Source organism: Mauremys reevesii, linkage group 1 (assembly GCF_016161935.1).
Source record: "Mauremys reevesii isolate NIE-2019 linkage group 1, ASM1616193v1, whole genome shotgun sequence".
Taxonomy (NCBI): Eukaryota; Metazoa; Chordata; order Testudines; family Geoemydidae; genus Mauremys; species Mauremys reevesii.
In genome coordinates this window covers 165,521,674-165,541,734 of record NC_052623.1, presented here as the reverse complement: position 1 = coordinate 165,541,734, position 20,061 = coordinate 165,521,674, and the positions used below count along the sequence as shown (strand labels likewise).

Here is a 20,061-nt window from a genome sequence, read left to right as displayed (position 1 = left end):
GAATGGTCCATTCACACTGTGCTAGCTAGACTAGATGTAAACTAATTTAGTTATCACAGGAGCAGACACATTTGACATATAGGTATATAGTCAATACACCTCTATATACCCCGATATAACGCTGTCCTCGGGAACCAAAAAATCTTACCACATTATAGGTGAAACCGCATTATAACAAACTTGCTTTGATCCGCCGGAGTGCACAGCCCCGCCCCTCCGGAGCGCTGCTTTACCATGTTATATCTGAATTCATGTTGTAAAAGGTCACATTATATCGGGGTAGAGGTGTACTCATAACTTCAAGTGCAAAAAAGATAAAAGCATACAAACAGGATAATCCTATTCAGCAAATCACAACTTTTCCATTGACACTTTACATGACATGCTTCGTACAAGATTTGTTGCAATTCTATAACAGGGGTAGCAACATTGATATACATGGTCACATTTTAATCCTATAATGTCACACCAAGTAAAGGTACTGATGTTGGTATTCCTATTAGAAGATAAAATAAATAATTAAAATATTTAATAGCTATCAACAATATTTATAACAGGTAATGATTATGAATATAAATAAAATGGTATGTTTCTTTCTCAAATTACAGGTAAAATCTTTGTGTGTATCAGTATTGGATTCAAATGTTCTTGTGCAAAGAAACACTTTGGAAGTGCTTCTCTTCTTTTTCTCATTTTATACATCTTTGGTAAGAGCATTATTTGAATGTCATTATGATTACATTTTATTGGCGAAAGGGTAAGATCTTACTGAGGGAAGATTCTTGTAGGGTCTTACATAATCTAGATATTCCTGTGACTACACAAGTTATTTTCTCTTTCAAAGGATATGTCTATATGACCCACCCAAAAAAAAAAAAACCTTCAGAAGCAAGTCTCAGAGCTCAGTTCTACAGACTCGACCTCATGGCGCTTTACACTGTGGCCATAAAAATAGCCATATAGACATTTCTGCTTGGGTTGGACTTTGGGTTCTGAAGCTTGGGGAGAGGAGTGGGTTTCAGACCCTGAGCTCCAGCCCAGGCTGGAATATCTACGTGATTATTTTTGGTGCCATAGTATGAGGTCTGCAAGCACAAATCTGTAGACGTGGGCTCTGAGAGTTGCTGCTGCAGGCATGTGGAGGCTTTTTGTTTTTGTTTTTAATTCCCTTTCTTCCCTTCCCCATGTAGACACATCCTTGGGGTCTAATCCTGCACCATTTGCAGTCACTAGTTTGGCTGTGGACTTCAGCAGGGTCAGGCATCCACTTTGTTTCCCCAAAGTCGCACGTAGTGATTGCCATCCGTTAGGCCTAAGACACCACGGGTGTTCTTAAACACACACTTCGGGGTTGCTAACATAAAATGTGAAGAGCTCAGGCCTGAGCAACTATGTATAGGAAATTAACTGTATTTTTATTTTTCCCAGCTAAGAGTTCTTAAGTGGATGGGGTTGTCAGGACTAAATTAAAATATTTACACAATATTTGCAAAATCAAATACTTGGTGCATCATTAAATAGATTTTTCCCCTATTACTTTTTGCTAGTTTGTCTCCTAGCTTCATCCTAGTGTTGAAGATGTTAGCTAATTTAATTTGTTGATGAGTAACAAAATTGGTTAATTCTTAATTAGGCTTGATATCTTAATTGTGGTTATGCAATAAAAATTTGAAAATGGCCACACAATTTTAAAGGAAGACTTCAGTGGATCAGTTTCTACTGAGATTTTTAAATTGCAAGTTGTTGATGGTTTGTCCCTGTTCTCCTTTAGTAGGCTAGATCTATTAACACATCTTTGTCAGTATTATGTCTGATACTGGTAGCCATTAGAAATTAGTTAATTGTGAATTTTACAGTTCACCTACAGCTAAATGTCTTTATTCTTTGTCTAGGACTACAATGAAAGTGCTATTCCACTGCTCAGGTCTGATGTAGTCCATATTCTCTCAGCAGCAACACAGACAGTCTTGAGGAGAGACATGTCACTAAATAGAAGATTATATGCGTGGTTGCTAGGTACTGTGCAATATGTGGTGACATTAAGTTTAAATATCTAATTTGTACTTTGTCCACTACATTTGAATATACTTTTCCAGAGATAAATAGAAGTCTCTTCATTCTGTTCCTAAATGACAACTCTCTTTTTTGCAATTGAGAATTCTATTAAGCCAATATTGTTTCAGTTGATAAATTCTGCCTTCTTAAATCTTAGTGTCTCTAACAAATACTTGATATCCCTCATCACAATTCAGTCTCGGAATGTCTACAACAAGTTTGAGCGATAGCTTAAGTCAGAGAACAAACATGCCTGAATTTGAAGCGGAAATGATTGTTCTTCGTAATCTGTGAATTTCGATTTACGTGTCTCTACAATTCTGTACAGATGTGATTCTTAAACTGTATGTAGTATGTGAGCTGCTGTCAAATAGAACAAGGGTTGATTTAAAGTAGTGAATCGGAATCAAAATCTTATCCCGATTAAAATTACAACGGCAATAACATAGTTTGAATATAACACAGTTTGAGTAACAAACTGATAACAATAATTACCAAGTTAGTCTTCCATTTATAAGACTCCTTAATACCAGGCTGGCTTGGTTGTCTCTCCTCTCCATATGAGGAGAGATTAATAAAATAGGGACTTTTCATGTTGGAAAAGAGACGACTAAGGGAGGATATGAGGTCTATTAAATCATGACTGGTGTGAGGAAAGTAAACAAAGAAATGCTATTTACTCCTCATAACACACGAACTAGAGGTCACCAAATAAAATTAATAGGCATCAGGTTTAAAACAAAAGGAAGTTTTTCTTCACACAATGCACAGTCAACCTGTGGAACTCCTTGCCAGAGGGTGCTGTGAAGGCCAAGACTATAACAGGGTTCAAAAAAGAACTAGATAAATTCATGGAGGATAGGTCCATCAATGGCTATTATCCAGGATGGGCAGGAATGGTGTCCCTAGCCTCTGTTTGTCAGAAGCTGGGAATGGGCAAGAGTAAATGGATCACTTGATGATTTATTGTTCTGTTCTTCCCCTCTGGGGCACCTGGAATTGGCCACTGTTGGAAGACAGATACCTGGCTAGATGGACCTTTGGTCTGACCTAGTATGGCTGTTCTTATGTTCTTATTGCTAGTGCAATGCTTTGTCCTGCAGAGAACTGATGTTGGATCTAGAGCTTCAGTCATAACTCACAAGGGTGTCAGGGTTTTGGGAGAGGCACAGAAAATAGCATGATGAAATCTTGGCCCTGGTGCAGTCAGTAGCAATACGCCCATTAATCTCATGGAGCCAGAATTCTATCCAGTTGCTTAATCTCTGTGGGGAGGGAGGAGATGACGACTACTTTGATAGGCTCTAAAGGTATCTATCTGTCTTTCACTTCCAGAAGGATGCGTCAGGCTGACACCATTGGGAGGGATTTGATTAGCTGTTGATGATGGTGATACATGTACTACCATAATCACCAGGATCCCATTGTGCTAAGCACTGCACAAAGACAGAGCTAAAAGATGGTGCCCGCTCCAAGCAGCTTACAAACTAAGTATAGGGCAAGAGACAACAGATGGATATAGACAGAGGGCTAGTCTACACTGGCAATGCTAAAACGCTGCTGCGGCAGCGCTTTAACATGCCTTATGTGGTCGTGGCACAACGCAGGGAGAGAGCTCTCCCAGCACTCTATAAAAACCATCTCCATAAGGGGAGTGGCTACCAGCGTTGGTGCACTGTTTACACTGGTGCTTTACAGTGCTGAAACTTTCTCGCTCAGGGGTGTGAAAAAACACATCCCAGTGCAGCAAGTTGCAGCGCTGTAAAGCACCAGTGTAGATAAGCCCAGAGAGAGGGCGGGAGAACCAGGAAACAATGAGACGATATTGGTCAGCATAAAAGGCATCGATCTCAGCACTCCAGTATCACAGACATTATGAAGTTTTTTGTGTAGGTATCACAGAAAAGGAGAGTTTTAAGGTGTTTTTTTGTTTTGGTTTGGTTTTTTTAGGATGGGAGGGAGACAGTTTTGCAGATGTTTATGGGGACTTCCTCCTGAGTATCACGGGAATGTGGGAGAAGGCACAAAGGCGCTTGTTTGAAAATTTTAACAAATGGACAATGGAGTCTGGCATCACAGACTAATTGGAGGCAGGAGTTGACATCTCAGTAGTGACTGAGGGTACGTCCATACTACCCGCCTGGATCGGCGGGTAGCAATCGACTTCTCGGAGTTCGATATATCACGTCTCATCTAGACGCGATATAGCGAACTCCGAACGTGCTCCCGTTGACTCTGGAACTCCACCACCGCGAACGGCGGTGGCGGAGTCAACGGGGGAGCCGCGGACTTCGATCCCGCACCGTGAGGACGGGTAAGTAACTCGAACTAAGGTAGTTCGACTTCAGCTACGCTATTCGCGTAGCTGAAGTTGCGTACCTTAGTTCGACCCCTCCCCCCCCAAGTGTAGACCAGGCCTGAGAGATGACGGGTAGAGTGGGGATAGTCCATGAAGGGCCTTGAAAGTGAGGACAAGTGGCTTATGTTTGATGTGCTATAGGCGAGGGAGCCCAGTGAAGGGATGCAAAAAGAGAGGTCATGCGGTCAAAACAACCAGCAGGGGAAATGATCTTTGCAGCAACTTTCTACTTGAATCCAAGGGGGGCAAGATTGCATGTGTCCAGGCCAAAGAGAAGAATGTTGTAGTAATAGACATAAGAGCCTGCACAAGAGTTTTAGCTGTGTGGATGGATAGGAAAGTATTTTAGATGTTGTGCAGAAAAATCTGCATGATTCAGTCATAGCCTGTATTAGAGGCCCTAGAAAGAGGCCCAAGCTGCAGATGACACACAAGTTACTTGGCACTTGACCTCCACGTAAGTGCACATTTTTTGCAGGCATTCAGCCTGGACTGGAGCATAAACTACATCATGGACAAATTCAGGTTAAAATGAATATAATTGCTTCTATTGTTTGTTTTGTGGTATGTATGTTGCATCAGTATTTTCTGTACTCATGATGTTTTTATTTAATTTGTAGGCTCTGATATTAAAGGCGGTACTTTTGCTCCAGATTCTGCAGCTTTTGAAGATCGTGCCCTCTATTTTTTTGGAAAATATTCCAAAGATCTTTTAATTGAGGTTGGTATTTATTCTGTTAAACCTCAGAACAAACTGCCATTCATCTTGTTCACTGTATGTCCTTCATGGCTGCTCTTCCTGAACCATAACAGATGGGAGGAGATCATTATTTTGTATTCATTTGACAGGAAGTCTGAACGCATGCTGTGCTGTTTTATTCCATTTTATGGGCATGCGATGTAAATGGAATCTAATGAAAACTGCCAGTTCCATCTATGCTAGCCTACCTGAATTACTAAAAACAAATCTTGTTTATCCAAAATTTTCTTGCGTATGTATTAAATAAACTGAAAATTTCCTTGATTATCTGAATTAATTTATCCCCCCTCCCATTCTGTTTCAGTAATCAAAGTTTGGCTAAGTTTGACACCTAGTGCAAGAATCAAGACCTAAAATTATTAATAAAATAACAGTATCTCTCCTTAGTAGTTGTCACATTTTGGTGTTTTCTTTTAACAGGCTTTGATTGAAATATTGCATCAGAAGTTCTCAGAGTCTGCCTTAGAAGATCATGCATATCTGAAACCTTTCCGTATCTTAATTAGTCTCCTTGACAAACCTGAAATAGGTAATATTAAATATCACTACTGACACAGACTGCTAAGAACTGCTGTACTATAGTGATGAGATGATGTATAGAAGGCTTTCTGCTAATCACCTCCAAATCATGCAGTCCCTCCTCTACCCCAGTTTCCAACCCCTGGGTCCTATATTGCAGAGCAGCCATCTGTTTCAGCCTCAATATTCTGCTCAACTCCCCACCCGAGGGCTATTTTCTACCATCCTGTCGCTAATCTGACCACCTCTTTGGTCTTTGCCTGCTTCTGGTCACAGCCCCTTTCCCAGGCTGCATACCTCCCTCTGGCTGTTAGGAAAACAAGAAGTTCTTACCCTTCCCTGGTCACCTTCCTTATCTCATTTAGCTTAGTTTCTTGGGCAACTCTCCTCTTTCTGCACCGTGTCTTTCCCAACCTTTGGCTGTCCCTGGCAAGCCTCCTCCATAGGCCTGTCTTGCTCCTCCTGAGTCTCCCTTGACTGATCTGCATATACTGTTTCCCTGCAGTAGTCATGTCCTCAGTCTGTCATGTGTTCAAAAGATTCACAGTCCTATAGTGCAAACTGGCAGTGCCTCACCGATAAAGGACCCGCACATCCTCCTACACTATGCAGGTGCCAAGATTACATACCTGATTTGCTGTATATACCAATATTTTGTAAAACCTACTCAGAAGTATTTACTGTACTTGAACATGTGACAGACATGAGACACTTATGAGTAACTTGTGGTTATTTGAAACTTGTGTACTCTTTGGCAACTTGTTGCTTATGAGATTTGTTTTCTCGCTGAAGGAATCTCATGCCTGTAAACCATCTCCTGTAGTAAATGATGTTTTTTAATGCTGTGCAGGAAACTGGGCATGGTAACCCTGCTTAGGAAGATTTTATCACAGTATCTGTATAGATGACACCATGAATGAATAATTCATATTATGAGCTTATAAATATTTAGCTGACAGCAGCTTAAATTTTTTAGTATTTATCTGGAGGATTCTCCTATTTCATGGATAGCGGAGAGGAAAATATCTTTCTGTTTGCCTCTCTCCGTGCATTTGCCCCTTTGTTCTTTACAAATTCATCAATACATCAGACAGCATTTATGTGAAAAACCAGGATGAACATGTACTGACAAAAGGGAAAGAAAACGTGTACAAATTTTGTTCAAGGCGCTCAGTTGAGTGTTAATTTGTCTATAAAGGAAGTAAACTTCTTGAGTAAAAGTAACAATTCCGTCAAATGCTCAGTTTTATGTAACAGAATGCTTGCTTTTCTTGTTCAGGCGTGACTTTCTTTGAGACGCATTGTAACACAGGCAGATTTATTTTTAAAGGGTGCTTTCTTGCTTAAGGAATATTTATATGATACAAGTTGTTACACTTAGAGCCTTTTGTTATGTATAAGCACTATTCGGTGTATGGATTTTATTTTTTTAAATTTCTGAGCAGGAAAGCACTGTTAAATAAAACTATTGGAATAATCAAATAATATATATTTTCTATATTAGGATATAAACTAAGCTATAATCCAAGAGCAAAAGCAGTGAAATAAAACCTGTCCTGCATTCATCTAAACCACAAAATTAAAAATATTCCTATTTCTGTAGTACACAAAAAAGTACTAAAAAGCTTCTTGAGCCTTATAAATCAATGTGAATTAGACACTTAATTTCAAAATCAATATATTGCAAAGATACTATGCAACAAAGCATAACATAAAGAGAATATTTTTCTTCAAGGCAGTGTGTGACCTAGTGGATAGAGCAGTAGACTGTGACTCAGGAGACCTGGGCTCTATTCCTGGCTCACCCACTGGCCTGTTGGGTAACTATGGGCAAGTCACTTCATCTCTCTGTGCCTCAGTTTCTCCATCTATACAGTGGAAATAATGGTGCTGATCTCTCTTGTAAAGTGCCTTGAGATCTATGAACAAAAAGCACTATATAAGCTGTAACCAGGGTCCCAGTAGGGGCCAGCTGAGGTCACTCAATTATGGTGAACTGCAAAGAATGGGGCAGACAATTCCCAAAAAGCTGGTGGATATTCCATACTTTGTTTTACCAAACCAGCATAAAACAGCTCCTTTATTACCTCACTGGTTACCCAGAAATCCAAACAACACAGTTCCCTTAAAGTGATCCAGCCTCAGGCCTTCATCCAGATACCCACATCAAATATGATGATTTCTGAAAATCTTATTTCATCATAGAAAAGAAAAGGTTCTACCAATTCCAAAGGATCGGACACATTACCTCCCAGGTTATTGAATATTCCAGATTTACTCAGATACACACTACAGCCAATTCTTATTAACTAAACTAAAATTTATTAAAAAACTAGAGAGAGTGTGGTTAAAAGATCAATATACGTACAGACATGAGTTCAATTCATTGAGGTGCAGATTCATAGCAGAGATGGTGAGCTTTGTAGTTGCAAAGAGTTCTTTCAGAAATAGTCCATAGGTTATACTCCAATGTCCAAATATAATATTCAGGACGTTCCAGCATAACTGGGACCTCAGTCTTGCGACTCAAACTTCCCCTGATGAAGCCTAAGCAGATCTGAGATTAACAGGATCAGGACCCAAGGATCTCTTATGCAATTTCATGCCCTTTTTGACAAGTTGAAGTTCCTCTGGGAACAAAAGGTACACCTCTATCTCGATATAACGCTGTCCTTGGGAGCCAAAAAATCTTACTGTGTTATAGGTGAAACTGTTATATTGAACTTGCTTTGATCCACTGGAGTGCGCAGCCCCGCCCTCCCTCCCCCCCAGAGCACTGCTTTACAGCGTTGTATCCAAATTTGTGTTATATTGGGTGGCGTTATATCGAGGTAGGGGTGTAATTAGCATGACTTTGAAGGAGGTCCATCACCGGTACTTAGCCATACAAATTAACATAAGGCAGTTTGCTTGTTCCTTCTCCATTCACAGATGACTTGCTATACATTTCAAAGAGAAATGAATACAGAGATATCCTGTGTTTACAAATCATTTAAATGCCAGGAAGTTCTTTTGATCTCTGAATTAACAGAATACAACATAGACAGGGACTGATGATTACATTGTTGACCCTATTAATATATATGTAAATACACAAAAACTCAAACATTATCTGCCCACATGTCTTTTGAGGGTTATTTATTTTGCAGAATGTTTAACCCTTTCTAGCCATGCGTCACATAAGCATGAAGCATTACTCCTATGCAGCCTCTTGAGGTTCATGGCTGGGCCTCAGATGTGCTGTTAGCACTATGGACTTGCTTTTCAAAAGCGCAGAGCACCCACAATTCCAGTTAAAGTCAATGGGAACTACAGTTGCCAGGCATTCCGAAAATCAGGCCCTCCTTAGTGTATTTCTGATCCTTTTTTCCTTGATAGGCTTTTTTTTCCTCTTCTCCATGTGTTAACCTGTGTGATCGTACCAACAGGTCAGATTTCCATGTATGGAGTTGAAGACTTCATTGTAATGCCAGCATATTAAACTGGCAGTGGGAACCCCCTGGAATTTGACTGTATAATTGTCATTTGAGACATGCACGTTGTATATTAAATGTCATTAGCACACATTTATATAAGTGTCTGAAATGACTTAAAAACGATGCAGGCATTCATTAAGAAACAACCTTGTGATCTTTTGAAGTGAAATGTGGAATAAACAGCCCAACTTTTAAAGCAACTTCACACAAAATTGTAAAATTCTGGCAATCTCACATTCTATTAAGGTGTACAGTTATTTAATATACAAATTTTTAATCTCACAAGCAGAATCTGGATAGTAGTTTAAAATGTCATAGAAAATTGTCTCATCTCTGTACTACCCATAAGTAACCATGGGGATAGTACATTTTCTTTATAATCAGAAGTTCAGTTTTAGACTAAGCTTGTAATTGATTAGTTCTGTAATCAGTTTGGGGTAATTACTGGATTTATTTTTCCTTTGATTGCAGGGCCACAAGTTGTTGGGGATTTGTTCCTTGAAGTGATTCGAGCCTTTTATTCTTATTGCAAGGATGCTCTGGGTTCCGATCTTAAACTTAGCTACAGTCAAAGTGGCAATGTACTTACAAGGTATACCATAACCATTTTCAACTAATAGTTGAAATTGTATCTTTCTTAAGAGAGCTTACTAAAGTAAACTATTCAATGATCACATTGGGTAAATCTTACCTGTTTATTAATAGCATAAGTTCTAACAGTGTGTTTCTGATGTTAAAAAAACCTGAAAATCGTTTGTTTGTTTGTTTGTTTTGTTGTTTTTTCAATCTGTTTTTTATTTTACTTTGTATTTCCTACCTTGAGTTCTCCTTTAGCATCACTGGGTTGTTCTCTTCCAACCAAGCGGATTTGAGATCATTGATTTAGATTCTTGGCTGATATCACATTTATATATGCAGTGTTGCATACATAAATACATACACCCACCCTATCTCTCTAACATCAGATTTATTACATAAATATGTTGACAGAACTCAACTTTTTAGTTCACAAAATCAAATTAAAGGTTAAAGATTTCTCGTGTCTTCAGAAACGCTTGCAAAATGTAGCTATTCCAAAATGGTTGTTTTTTTAATTTTTGAATTAAGGAACTTCATGTCTTTTTTTTTTCCCAGGCCAACTTTCTAAGAATAGTTCAAAGAATACAAAAATGTGTATACTTGTTGTTTAGTCTTCACTGATCATTTGTTTGTTCTTCTTACAGTGCGATCAAAGAGAATAGAAGTGCCTCAGAAATTGTTAAAACAGTCAACTTGTTGATCACATCCCTAAGTACAGATTTTCTATGGGATTATATGACCAGATGTTTTGAGGACTGCTTCAGGTAGTTATGCTGTCTGGCATTAATGCAAAAATAAATTAAGAATTATATAGCTAGGACAACAGAGAAGTGTCAATGAAAGATTCAAATGCCAGTGTCATGATCCTAACCAAAGGAGCAGAGAGATGCATGGTTAGATACTGTACTCACCATCTAATACAAGTAGTTAAATCTGAGGCAGCTGTTTCTAAATACAAAATAAACTGCCATGGTTTGGTCACTCTTTTCAAAAAGCAACATGGTGGTTTCCTGGAGGAAGAACTACATGTTCATAAGTAGAAAGCAAGAAGATCACATGGGATAAGATCATACTTACACCAGGATGATCTTTACTGGCCACATTTGTTTTTTCAGCTAATGTACATAAAATATAGCATACAGCAACTCACCATACAGAAGTATCTGGCCTAGTGTCTTCTCACATGCTATGTAGAAATTAAATTAATATTGTTTAAGAGGCACACAAGGTGGCCAAATTTTTGTTTTTATAACAGGTGCACCTATTTAACTGTAATCAAATTTTAATGGAAAAGTGCTTCCTCCAAAGTGTGCAATTAAGTATGAGTGTTTTCATTCTAAACCTAATTAGGTAATTGAAAGAAGTTGTCATGTCAGTCAGCATAGTATTTAAGCACCATAATTAGTGCTTGAAATGAGCCAGTATTTATTGGAATGGCATAATAGCACTCTTCCTTTACTCTGCTCCTGTCTATGCGAGTGTTATAACTTTTTTTGTCTTCAGAAGATGAAATTCCCAGAAAATATCCCTTTATATGCTAGGCTACTAATAGTTGGGGATTTCCTCAGCACCGCAGAGAGGAATTAGACAAAGTTGCTAAGTATCTAATATGAACCTTAAAGAAGAGAAGAAGCTGGTGCTTATTTTGATCAAGATAATATAATGTGGTGGTGTACTTCTCTTAACTACCATATGATAGGATTCTAAACTACACAGCTTTGTGATCACAATAAAATGTTGATAAGAACTTGACTTAAATAGCCAAGTTGGTGGATATAAATAGGCCTTCTTGGCTTTTGTAGTTAGCACGGATGCCAATATAAAGTATGTTTAGCTTTTTAAAAAACAAAAAATCAAAAAAACCACATCCCACAGTAAATCATGTATTTTGAAAGAACACACTTTCTCTTTCAATGCCAGGAATAAATCCATGCAGACAAGATACCCTACTGAGAATGTCAGCACTCCTCCTACAATCTCAGAGCTCTGCACACTACTGTTGTTCCTTCTTGATGTGATTCCTTTGGTAAGGCAAGCTTGACCTAAAGTTAATCATTCAGAGTCCTAACTCTCATTTTCTTTCCCTTTTATCAGATAAGTTTCAGTTACACAGAAGTATTGCTTTTATTTTGGTGGATACATTTTATTTTTTTTTAATGGAGCTACATTTTCATTGGGGGGAAAAAAACCCGATGAATAAATACACAATCCTTTGAGCCAAATCCTGCCCACTCTTACTCGTCTGAGGAGTTCCATTCAAGACCACTTAATTCCATGTAAGCCAAGAGTAAAACTTTGTTCCTAGTCCTCTCAGCGTGTATAGTACTGAGGTGTTAATGGGAGGGTTACTATCAGCATGGAATGCAACATATCCTCCTAATAAGAATGGTTTTGGGTTTCTCGGCTAATAACTTACAAAGATATTTGTCTATCTAACAAATATATAAACTCAGTCTCAGAATACCAGCACTCCCTGGAAAATCAATATATTGATTAGATGACATGAATAATGAACTTGTGAAAAGTATCAGAGAGGTAGCCGTGTTAGTCTGGATCTGTAAAAAGCGACAGAGTCCTGTGGCACCTTAAAGACTAACAGATGTATTGGAGCATAAGCTTTCGTGGGTGAATACCCACTTTCATATTCACCCACAAAAGCTTATGCTCCAGTACATGTTAGTCTTTAAGGTGCCACAGAACTTGTGAGAATTACCAAAATTTTCTAATTAAAACTGGATACTTGTAATAAAACCTGTAATTTACTGAAATAGAAATTAGAATTGACTGATAACTCATGTATGACTTGCAAAGCTCTGTATGCCCACTTGCTTGGGGGTGATAACTTTTCATTTTACTTGCCCATCCAAAAAAAAAATTCATTAACTGTATCCTATTCTAAAGGATATATATGTCATGTATTGTCAGGGTTTTTTTTCCCTTTGCTGCTTGGGTGGATATATTATTTGGGCTGTTTTGCAAGGCTATTATCAGTAGTCAAATTCCATTCAACACTAGGCTCTGGTTCTACGTTCAGCATTGAGTGGAGTAGTAGCGCCATTTAAAGCAACTATATGCGACTTAACTCAATGTGCACATGTATTAATCACATCTGTGCTCACTGAAGTTAGACTTTATATTAGGCAGCTTGACAATGGTAAAACCCATTTCTGTCTGCTAAGCCATTTAGCATTTAACTACTTTAAATCCCTGCTTATTTTAGGAACTTTACTCTGAAGTGCAGACTCAGTATCTTCCACAGATGCTCAGTTACATGGTACAGTCTCTTCTGGAGAATGTGGAGACTCTGAGTTTACTAGAACTCACTCATGCTTTAAAGACCTGCTTCAAAGTGCTTAGCAAAGTACAAATGCCTCCTGCCTACTTGGATAACGAGACTGGAAGTGAAAACTCGGTAGGTATTGCTGCAAGGCCTGTTGCATATTTGCTTATAAATAACTATTCACAAATTAAGTGTTGTACTCTCTATAACAGAATTTGCATGATTAAAATAAGGTATGCTACTAACTTTTCTACTCTAACTGAAATTTAGGTTACTCATCGCAGCAGTATAGTTTTGTGAGTCTTCCCTATTTAGGTCCCTTTCATAATCTCTGAACCACTTTGTGCCGTGTATCTGAGCTGGTCTCATTTTGGGCATCAACCCCAACCTTAACTGACTTGTTGTCTAAGCTGTGCAAAGGCAATAGTGTTGTCTAAAACTAGGATGTGGTGAAAACCCCTTTCCTGCTCCACCCCATCCACTGAAAAGAGCCTGGTCTTCTGTGGATGCTACTCAGTGTACTGGTAAGATGCCCTGGGGCATTTGAAATAAAGAGTTGAAGTAGCCAGATCAAGCCCAGCCTTTTTGTTATCAAGATTACCTGGCCTGCTACAAGTTGCATGTTAATACAACAAATTGTTAAACAAGCTCACAAGAATATGGCAAATAATTGTGTGATACAGGTAGAAAACAAACTACACAGTTTGCTAACAATGAGCAATAATACAAGAATAGAAATAACCGTTAGAAACAATCAGACTTGGCAGTAGCTGCTTTATTGACGTTCTAATCAATGGCATAACAAGGAAACGCTTTCTTTCCACACTTTATCGCTTCTTAAATTTCCTGTTGGGCTGCTATTGCACAACATTAGATCATGAAAGTGCTGAGCATGGCCCAGAGCCTCAGAGAGGAGGAGGTGTGAGGAGTAGTTTTAACACAAGTATAGTTTTGTCTTCAATGCAACAGAGCCACTCATCACTAGCCACATCTAACTATTTCATAGAAATAACTCTTTTGGCTCCAACAATTGCCAGATAAGGTGGTTTATTAATAAATTCAGGGGATTCCTAGATTCCAAGGCCAGAAGGGATTCCAAGACCATGTAATCTGACCTTCTGTATAACACAGGCCATAGGATGTTCCCCAAAAAAAGAGAATATTGGCTAAACAACAGTCATCAGCAGGACCATAACTCTTACAGGTCTATTGATACCACTTTCACAAAGACACTACGCAAGTTATCAGGGCAGAAGGGAAGGGATTCCTGTCCTACACTCTTTTTTTTCCCCCCCCTGCTGCCCCAAGTGTGATTTCAATTATTTAAAGTAACTCCAAAAATACAGTGTAATAAAATAGACACTGCTTCCATTTCAGAGCCCAGTGAAACAAGAAAATGGTGATATAACTTTAGAAACCAAGCCTGCACTACAGGATGAAGATGACGTTGCTTTCGCTCCCCTCAAGTCTGAAGACAGTGGCATAGGTCTAAGTGCCTCATCTCCAGAGCTCTCTCAACACTTAAGATTGCCAAGAGTGACTCCTGAGAAGGATGATGTTTGGAAAAAGGGGGGGAGTATTCAGAGGACTTTGCATTGTATCCAAGAGTTAGTTGATAAGTTTGCCAGTAAATACATTTTTGGGGTGCATTTACAAGACCCAGGAAATGGCAGAATTTCTATAGCAAACGTGGGCAGAGGAGAGAAAAAAGAAAATAATTATAGAGTCGCTGAAAATACTAGCAAGAAAAAGAACTCCTGGGAAGGAAAGCAAATTACCGTACCGCAGTTTAAACAAATGCTTTCAGACTTGTTCACAGTTCGAGGGTCACCATTTAAACAGAAAAGTCTGGAGCCTCTCTCCCCTGCAAACCATGACCTTGGTAGCAAAAAGGGAAAAGAAGAATGGGACATTGAGCAGGTAATGCTTGACTTGGGGGACATGAAAGAAGACTGCAGAGAGGCCTTTGCTGCTGCCTGTCACCTTCTACTGGAATGTACTACCTTCCCAGTCTACCTTTCTGAGGGAGAAACCGAACAATTGTATTTATCTCTGTTTCAAGTTCCTGGTAAGAAGTGTCGTCTTAAACAAATAACTTCAGTGCCCAAAATGTAAATTGTACTACAAACTAAGTGCACTATGTACTAGGCACAACCAAGAATGTGTACACATTATAATATGACAGGGTGTGTATTATGAATGCAGTTGTAGTACATTTTGGGTATTTGGAGGGATATGGGGAGAGACTGAAGGCAAATTGCTTACTGTGTCCAAGACATGCCCATATTAGAGTGCATCTTATGTTTTAGAATTGAGTGTGTTTTGCAGTTTTTGAAATCCACTTTGTTCTCTTTTGAAATACTTTGGTGTTCTGGTCCTGGATAAAACAATTCACCCCACCCCTTCAGGGTTCCCTGGGAAAAGAGGGTCAACACAGGCTAACATGCAATATCAGAACAAACTGCATAATTAGGGCTGGTTCCCATTGACAGTTCAGATACTCCCCTGGAAGAAGGTAAGAGGGGGGCCTTTAGAAAAGATAAGCTTGTGGTGGACACAGGAGTGGGGCAATGGGAGATCTGGGTGGTTCTTCTGGCTTTGCGACAGATTTCTGGTATCAGTAAAATGGGGATAATACTTACCTACTCCCTGGGCAGTTGTCTTCAACATTGGGGCTTGTCTACACGGGCGATTTACAGCACTGCAATTTTCTCACTCCCCTGAGCGCAGCAAGTTTCAGTGCTGTAAAGTGCCAGTGTAAACAGTGCACCAGCGCTGGTGGCTACACCTCTTGTGGAGGTGTTGTGTGGTTTTTGTATTTTTTTAGTGTTGCCAGTGTAGACTAGCCCTCAGAGTTCTTTGAGATGCTCCGATGGAAGACACTTCAGTTATGTAAAGTGTTATAATTAAAGGGTTTAGAGTCATACAGCTTCCAGGATATCATGTCGAAGTCAGTATGGGCATTCTTGGTTCCAATTTGACTTTTAGGGTTTTTTTGTCTATGTAGTCCATAGAAAGTAAAGAGTTTCCAAGGAAGAAAAAACAACCTCATTCCTAAATCAGAAAATTTGTAAGGAAGGGAGGGGTGAGTAACTTTCTCTAAGATCATTCATACAGAAGCTACATGAATAGGAGAGTGAATAATGTTAATTTAAAAAATATTACATCTTCATGCACATTCTTAATTGTCAGAGTGGTTGGTCTTTTTTCACTTGATTGTGAGAGGAATGTCTGGGCTCAAAGTAGATGAGACACTAGCAGTCTTCTACAAACATGGATTTGTCAGGGGATTTTTGTTACTAAAAGTCCAAAGCATTATATTTATAATTTGTTACCAAATCTTGATTTTGAGGTGCTTGTGTTTTAGGACCTTTTATATTTAGATACTTTTAATTGTACCCCAACATATTCCTCTCAAACAAATTAATCTAGCTGTTAATGCAAGTACCATTGATGTAACAGAATATACAATGAAAATGCATGCATTTGTGGGTGGAGGTGTTGAGAGGATGGAGCTTTTGGTAGAATGTTGAGATTTGCTATGTTGGTTAGCTGTTTTAATGTTTTTTCCTGTTCTTTTGGGCTTCTTCATGGTATCTTAGTGGATAATAAAAGTTAATTGGTGTTAGGAGAGCCTAAAACATATGCATAAACTCTTTTAATAGAATAAGAGTAGTACATAACATATTTTAGTAGGTCACGCTAATGCTACACATTGAAATACACCTCTACCCCTATATAACGTGACCCGATATAACACGAATTTGGATATAATGCAGTAAAGCAGCGCTCCAGCGGATCAAAGCAAGTTTAGTATAACGCAGTTTCACCTATAACGCGGTAAGAATTTTTTGGCTCCCGAGGACAGCGTTCTATCGGGGTAGAGGTGTATAAGAGTTGTTATAAAGCTCATGATTTTGTGGGAAGGTAAATTCCATGACACCTTCAGATTTGACAAATGTCTGATAAAATAATCTAACGTTTAAATGTTATAAAAGCATTTTTTTCTCTGTCTGTCTTCTGAGGAGGTTGTGATGCCAGCTTCCCTCTGTGGCTTAAATCCCTAATGACGATATGCTGCTGTGTAAATGACTGCTACGTTCAGAATGTGTCCATTTCCACGCTGCTTGAAGTTATCAACCATTCTCAGTCACTGGCACTTGTGATTGAAGACAGAATGAAGCGGTATAAAATCTCTGGACACAACCCCTTCTTTGGGAGACTGCAGATGGTCACAGTTCCTCCAATTGCTCCTGGCGTTCTAAAACTAATATCAGAGAAAACAGACTTCTATCAGGTGTCAAACTCTTTACTGTACAAATATGCTTTAGCTAAAATATTTATTAGTCATAATTAGATGGATTTCTGGGATAATTCTAACACAACATTGAAGATAGCGCCTTCATGTCTATTGGAGTGTCTCATGTATGGCCTAGTTAGTCACACTCTGACATAACTTATGTCTCTTATAATGTATCATGACCAATATTTTCAAAAGTCAATAGTGATTTTTAGAAAACATTAACTTTCTTGTGCACAGATTTAAAGGTCCCTGAATTTTAGAGGGTGGATGCCCAGCACTTTTGGAAAATAAAGACCCAGGTGTCCCAAGGTGGGGCACCAAACATCACTAGTCACTTTTTGAAAATCTCGATCCCTAACACACAACGTCTTCAGTTGTTTTTGTTTTGTGAACTTGACTACATTTTGGAAGGATTTTATGCTCTTTTGAGCTCCCACTATGAAAAATTGGTGATAGATAAAATGGGGAAAAATTCAAAGTACACTCTGTTTATTTTTTTGTTTTTTGTTTTTTTCCCCCTTATGTGGAATAAAGATATTTCTGAAGGGTGTCCAATCAGTAGTCATTTGTGGTCCAATAGCCACTTTTAAATACTATTGCAAAAAAGCTACATTGAGAGATTTTTTTTTTAAACAGCTTCCATTTTATCTATTGATGATAGAAAATATGAATTTCAACTGACTGGTGGGCCACCAAATGCTGTTTAAAAGGTAAAACATGGGGGCAGGAAAAGAAGTTTAAAATGGTTCCTTTTTTTTTTTTTTTTAAAACCTCATCAGTTTCTCTTATCTTTCCTGCAAAACTTAGTAACTGGGATAGGGGCAGCAGGAGTCACTTTTCCCCATTCTTTGCAACTGAATCCTTTCTTTAACAAAAAAAAAACCAAGAAAACTTTATGATAGAAATAGATGGGGTGGAGGATAGTGGAAAAGAGACTGGATACCATTATTTAAATTATATACTCTGGTAATAAGGTGGAAATGTTACACCTGTGCATCACTGGAGATTTAAACATAGATAGGATGTCTTCATTTGGATTATGGCTTTGGACAATCAGCATCCATATTATTCATAGACAAAATATTGTATCTAAATCCAATGGGTGCCTCTTTGATCAAATACCATAGTCATTTTTTAAAATTCTGCAATATGTTGTGATTATTTATAGGAATATTTCTAAGGACAGCTGTAGGGTTATCTTACTATTTCTCTCTGCTTCCGTGCAAGGTCAACTCTCAACTCTTTGTAATAGCTAATGTGAAGGGCAGTTGAGAGGCTTAGCTGGAAGGAGAAGGGCATGTCTAAGCAGCTAGTTACTTTTTAAAACAAAGTGCAGAGGGTGGGGGAATATTCTAAATTCAATTTTTAAACTTTAATTGGGTGCTACTGTTTAGTCGTGTGAGGCAAAGATGGCTATATCACATTACCACTTCTTTCAACCTTATTCTTCTTTGTACGCCAAAGTGGTAAAACTATCCCAGTGTTCCATTTCTTACCTGTGTGCCGCTTTTGTGTTACAATTTTTGGTATTGTTTACATCATCTGAATTATGCATGTTTGGGGTGTGGATTAAAGTTAAAAATGGAAGCAGAACTCTGCTTTCCTCACCCGTTAGTGCACACTCATGAATTGATTGCAATTCCAGGATAGTGCTATTGTGTTCCCCTAATTCTGGATTTATGAATCAGCCTCTTGCATGTCCCTAAACTGAGAATATGCAAAAGCAGCAAAGAATCCTGTGGCACCTTATAGACCAACAGACTATATATGCAGACCAGAATATGCAGGATAGGAAAATATGAACTACGCTTTTCACAAATACAGAACACTTCAGTGTTTTATACCAAGCTTTTAAACCAGTGGGAGTGGTACAGTTTTTATTTTATCTGTTTCCCTAGAGAGTGGCTCATGTACTTTGGAATCAGCTGAACAAAGAGACAAGGGAGCACCACATTACCTGTGTGGAGCTATTCTATAGACTGCATTGCTTGGCTCCATCAGCTAATATTTGTGAAGATATTATTTGTCATACACTATTGGATCACGATAAAGTAAGTCCTGTATTTCCTAGGCTGCCTCATTATTGTAGTGTCTTACCTCTAGCTCCAGCCAACCTTCAGCTCCCTGGCCGCACAGCTTCAGGGCTTCTCAACCCCTGCTTCTCTGGAGACCACAGTTGAAAATCTCTCACTTCTCCCTGTGGCGCATTCCCTCAGAGTCTCTGATTGAATCATCATAGGACCCATCTTAGTCATTGGATGCTATCCGTTTTCCCTAAAATCACAGAGTCTCCAAAATTAGCAGTCCTTCACAGCATTTCTAAGTATTTTCCAGATCCATCGGTAAGTCTGAAAACAAGTTGGGCTGGACACTGACTTTTTCTTCTCAACTTTATGTCCTGATACGCCATTTGATCCTGTGTCAGAGACAGCACTGAACGGCTCTTAGACCAGGCAATAGTCAAACTATATTTAAAATGAGCAGATTCCCTTTATCAATTTCATTTCCCTGTCTTAAAGATCGATCAGTTCTTTTAGTTTTTTCTGACAGCTAACATGTAAGTTAAATAAAAGGTCGCACCATGATGCTAATCTATAACCGATGTCTTAAACCTTCTATGATTCATTTTATATATAGCTATATCTCTATATATCTGCTCTCACAATTCTGAAACTTGTTATATATTAGGATCCATACAGGGGTTGTGGGTATCTGAATAGTCAAGAGTTT

At 38.6% G+C, this 20,061-nt stretch overlaps 1 protein-coding gene across 5 annotated transcripts in view; it reads left to right on the top strand.

Annotated features, from left to right (window-relative positions):
• DOP1B (DOP1 leucine zipper like protein B) overlaps positions 1–20,061 on the top strand; it is an 89,580-nt gene that overhangs the window by 30,255 nt on the left and 39,264 nt on the right. For 4 of the 5 annotated variants that reach the window (XM_039541836.1, XM_039541831.1, XM_039541851.1 and 1 more), the window contains exons 6-16: positions 609–707; positions 1,893–2,016; positions 5,035–5,135; positions 5,595–5,703; positions 9,641–9,761; positions 10,393–10,512; positions 11,669–11,774; positions 12,969–13,160; positions 14,406–15,096; positions 17,054–17,325; positions 19,230–19,382. In XM_039541836.1, the coding sequence (XP_039397770.1) occupies positions 609–707; positions 1,893–2,016; positions 5,035–5,135; positions 5,595–5,703; positions 9,641–9,761; positions 10,393–10,512; positions 11,669–11,774; positions 12,969–13,160; positions 14,406–15,096; positions 17,054–17,325; positions 19,230–19,382 (2,088 nt within the window). The remainder of the gene's footprint in view (positions 1–608; positions 708–1,892; positions 2,017–5,034; positions 5,136–5,594; positions 5,704–9,640; positions 9,762–10,392; positions 10,513–11,668; positions 11,775–12,968; positions 13,161–14,405; positions 15,097–17,053; positions 17,326–19,229; positions 19,383–20,061) is intronic. The other variant, XM_039541840.1, reaches the window with a different exon arrangement.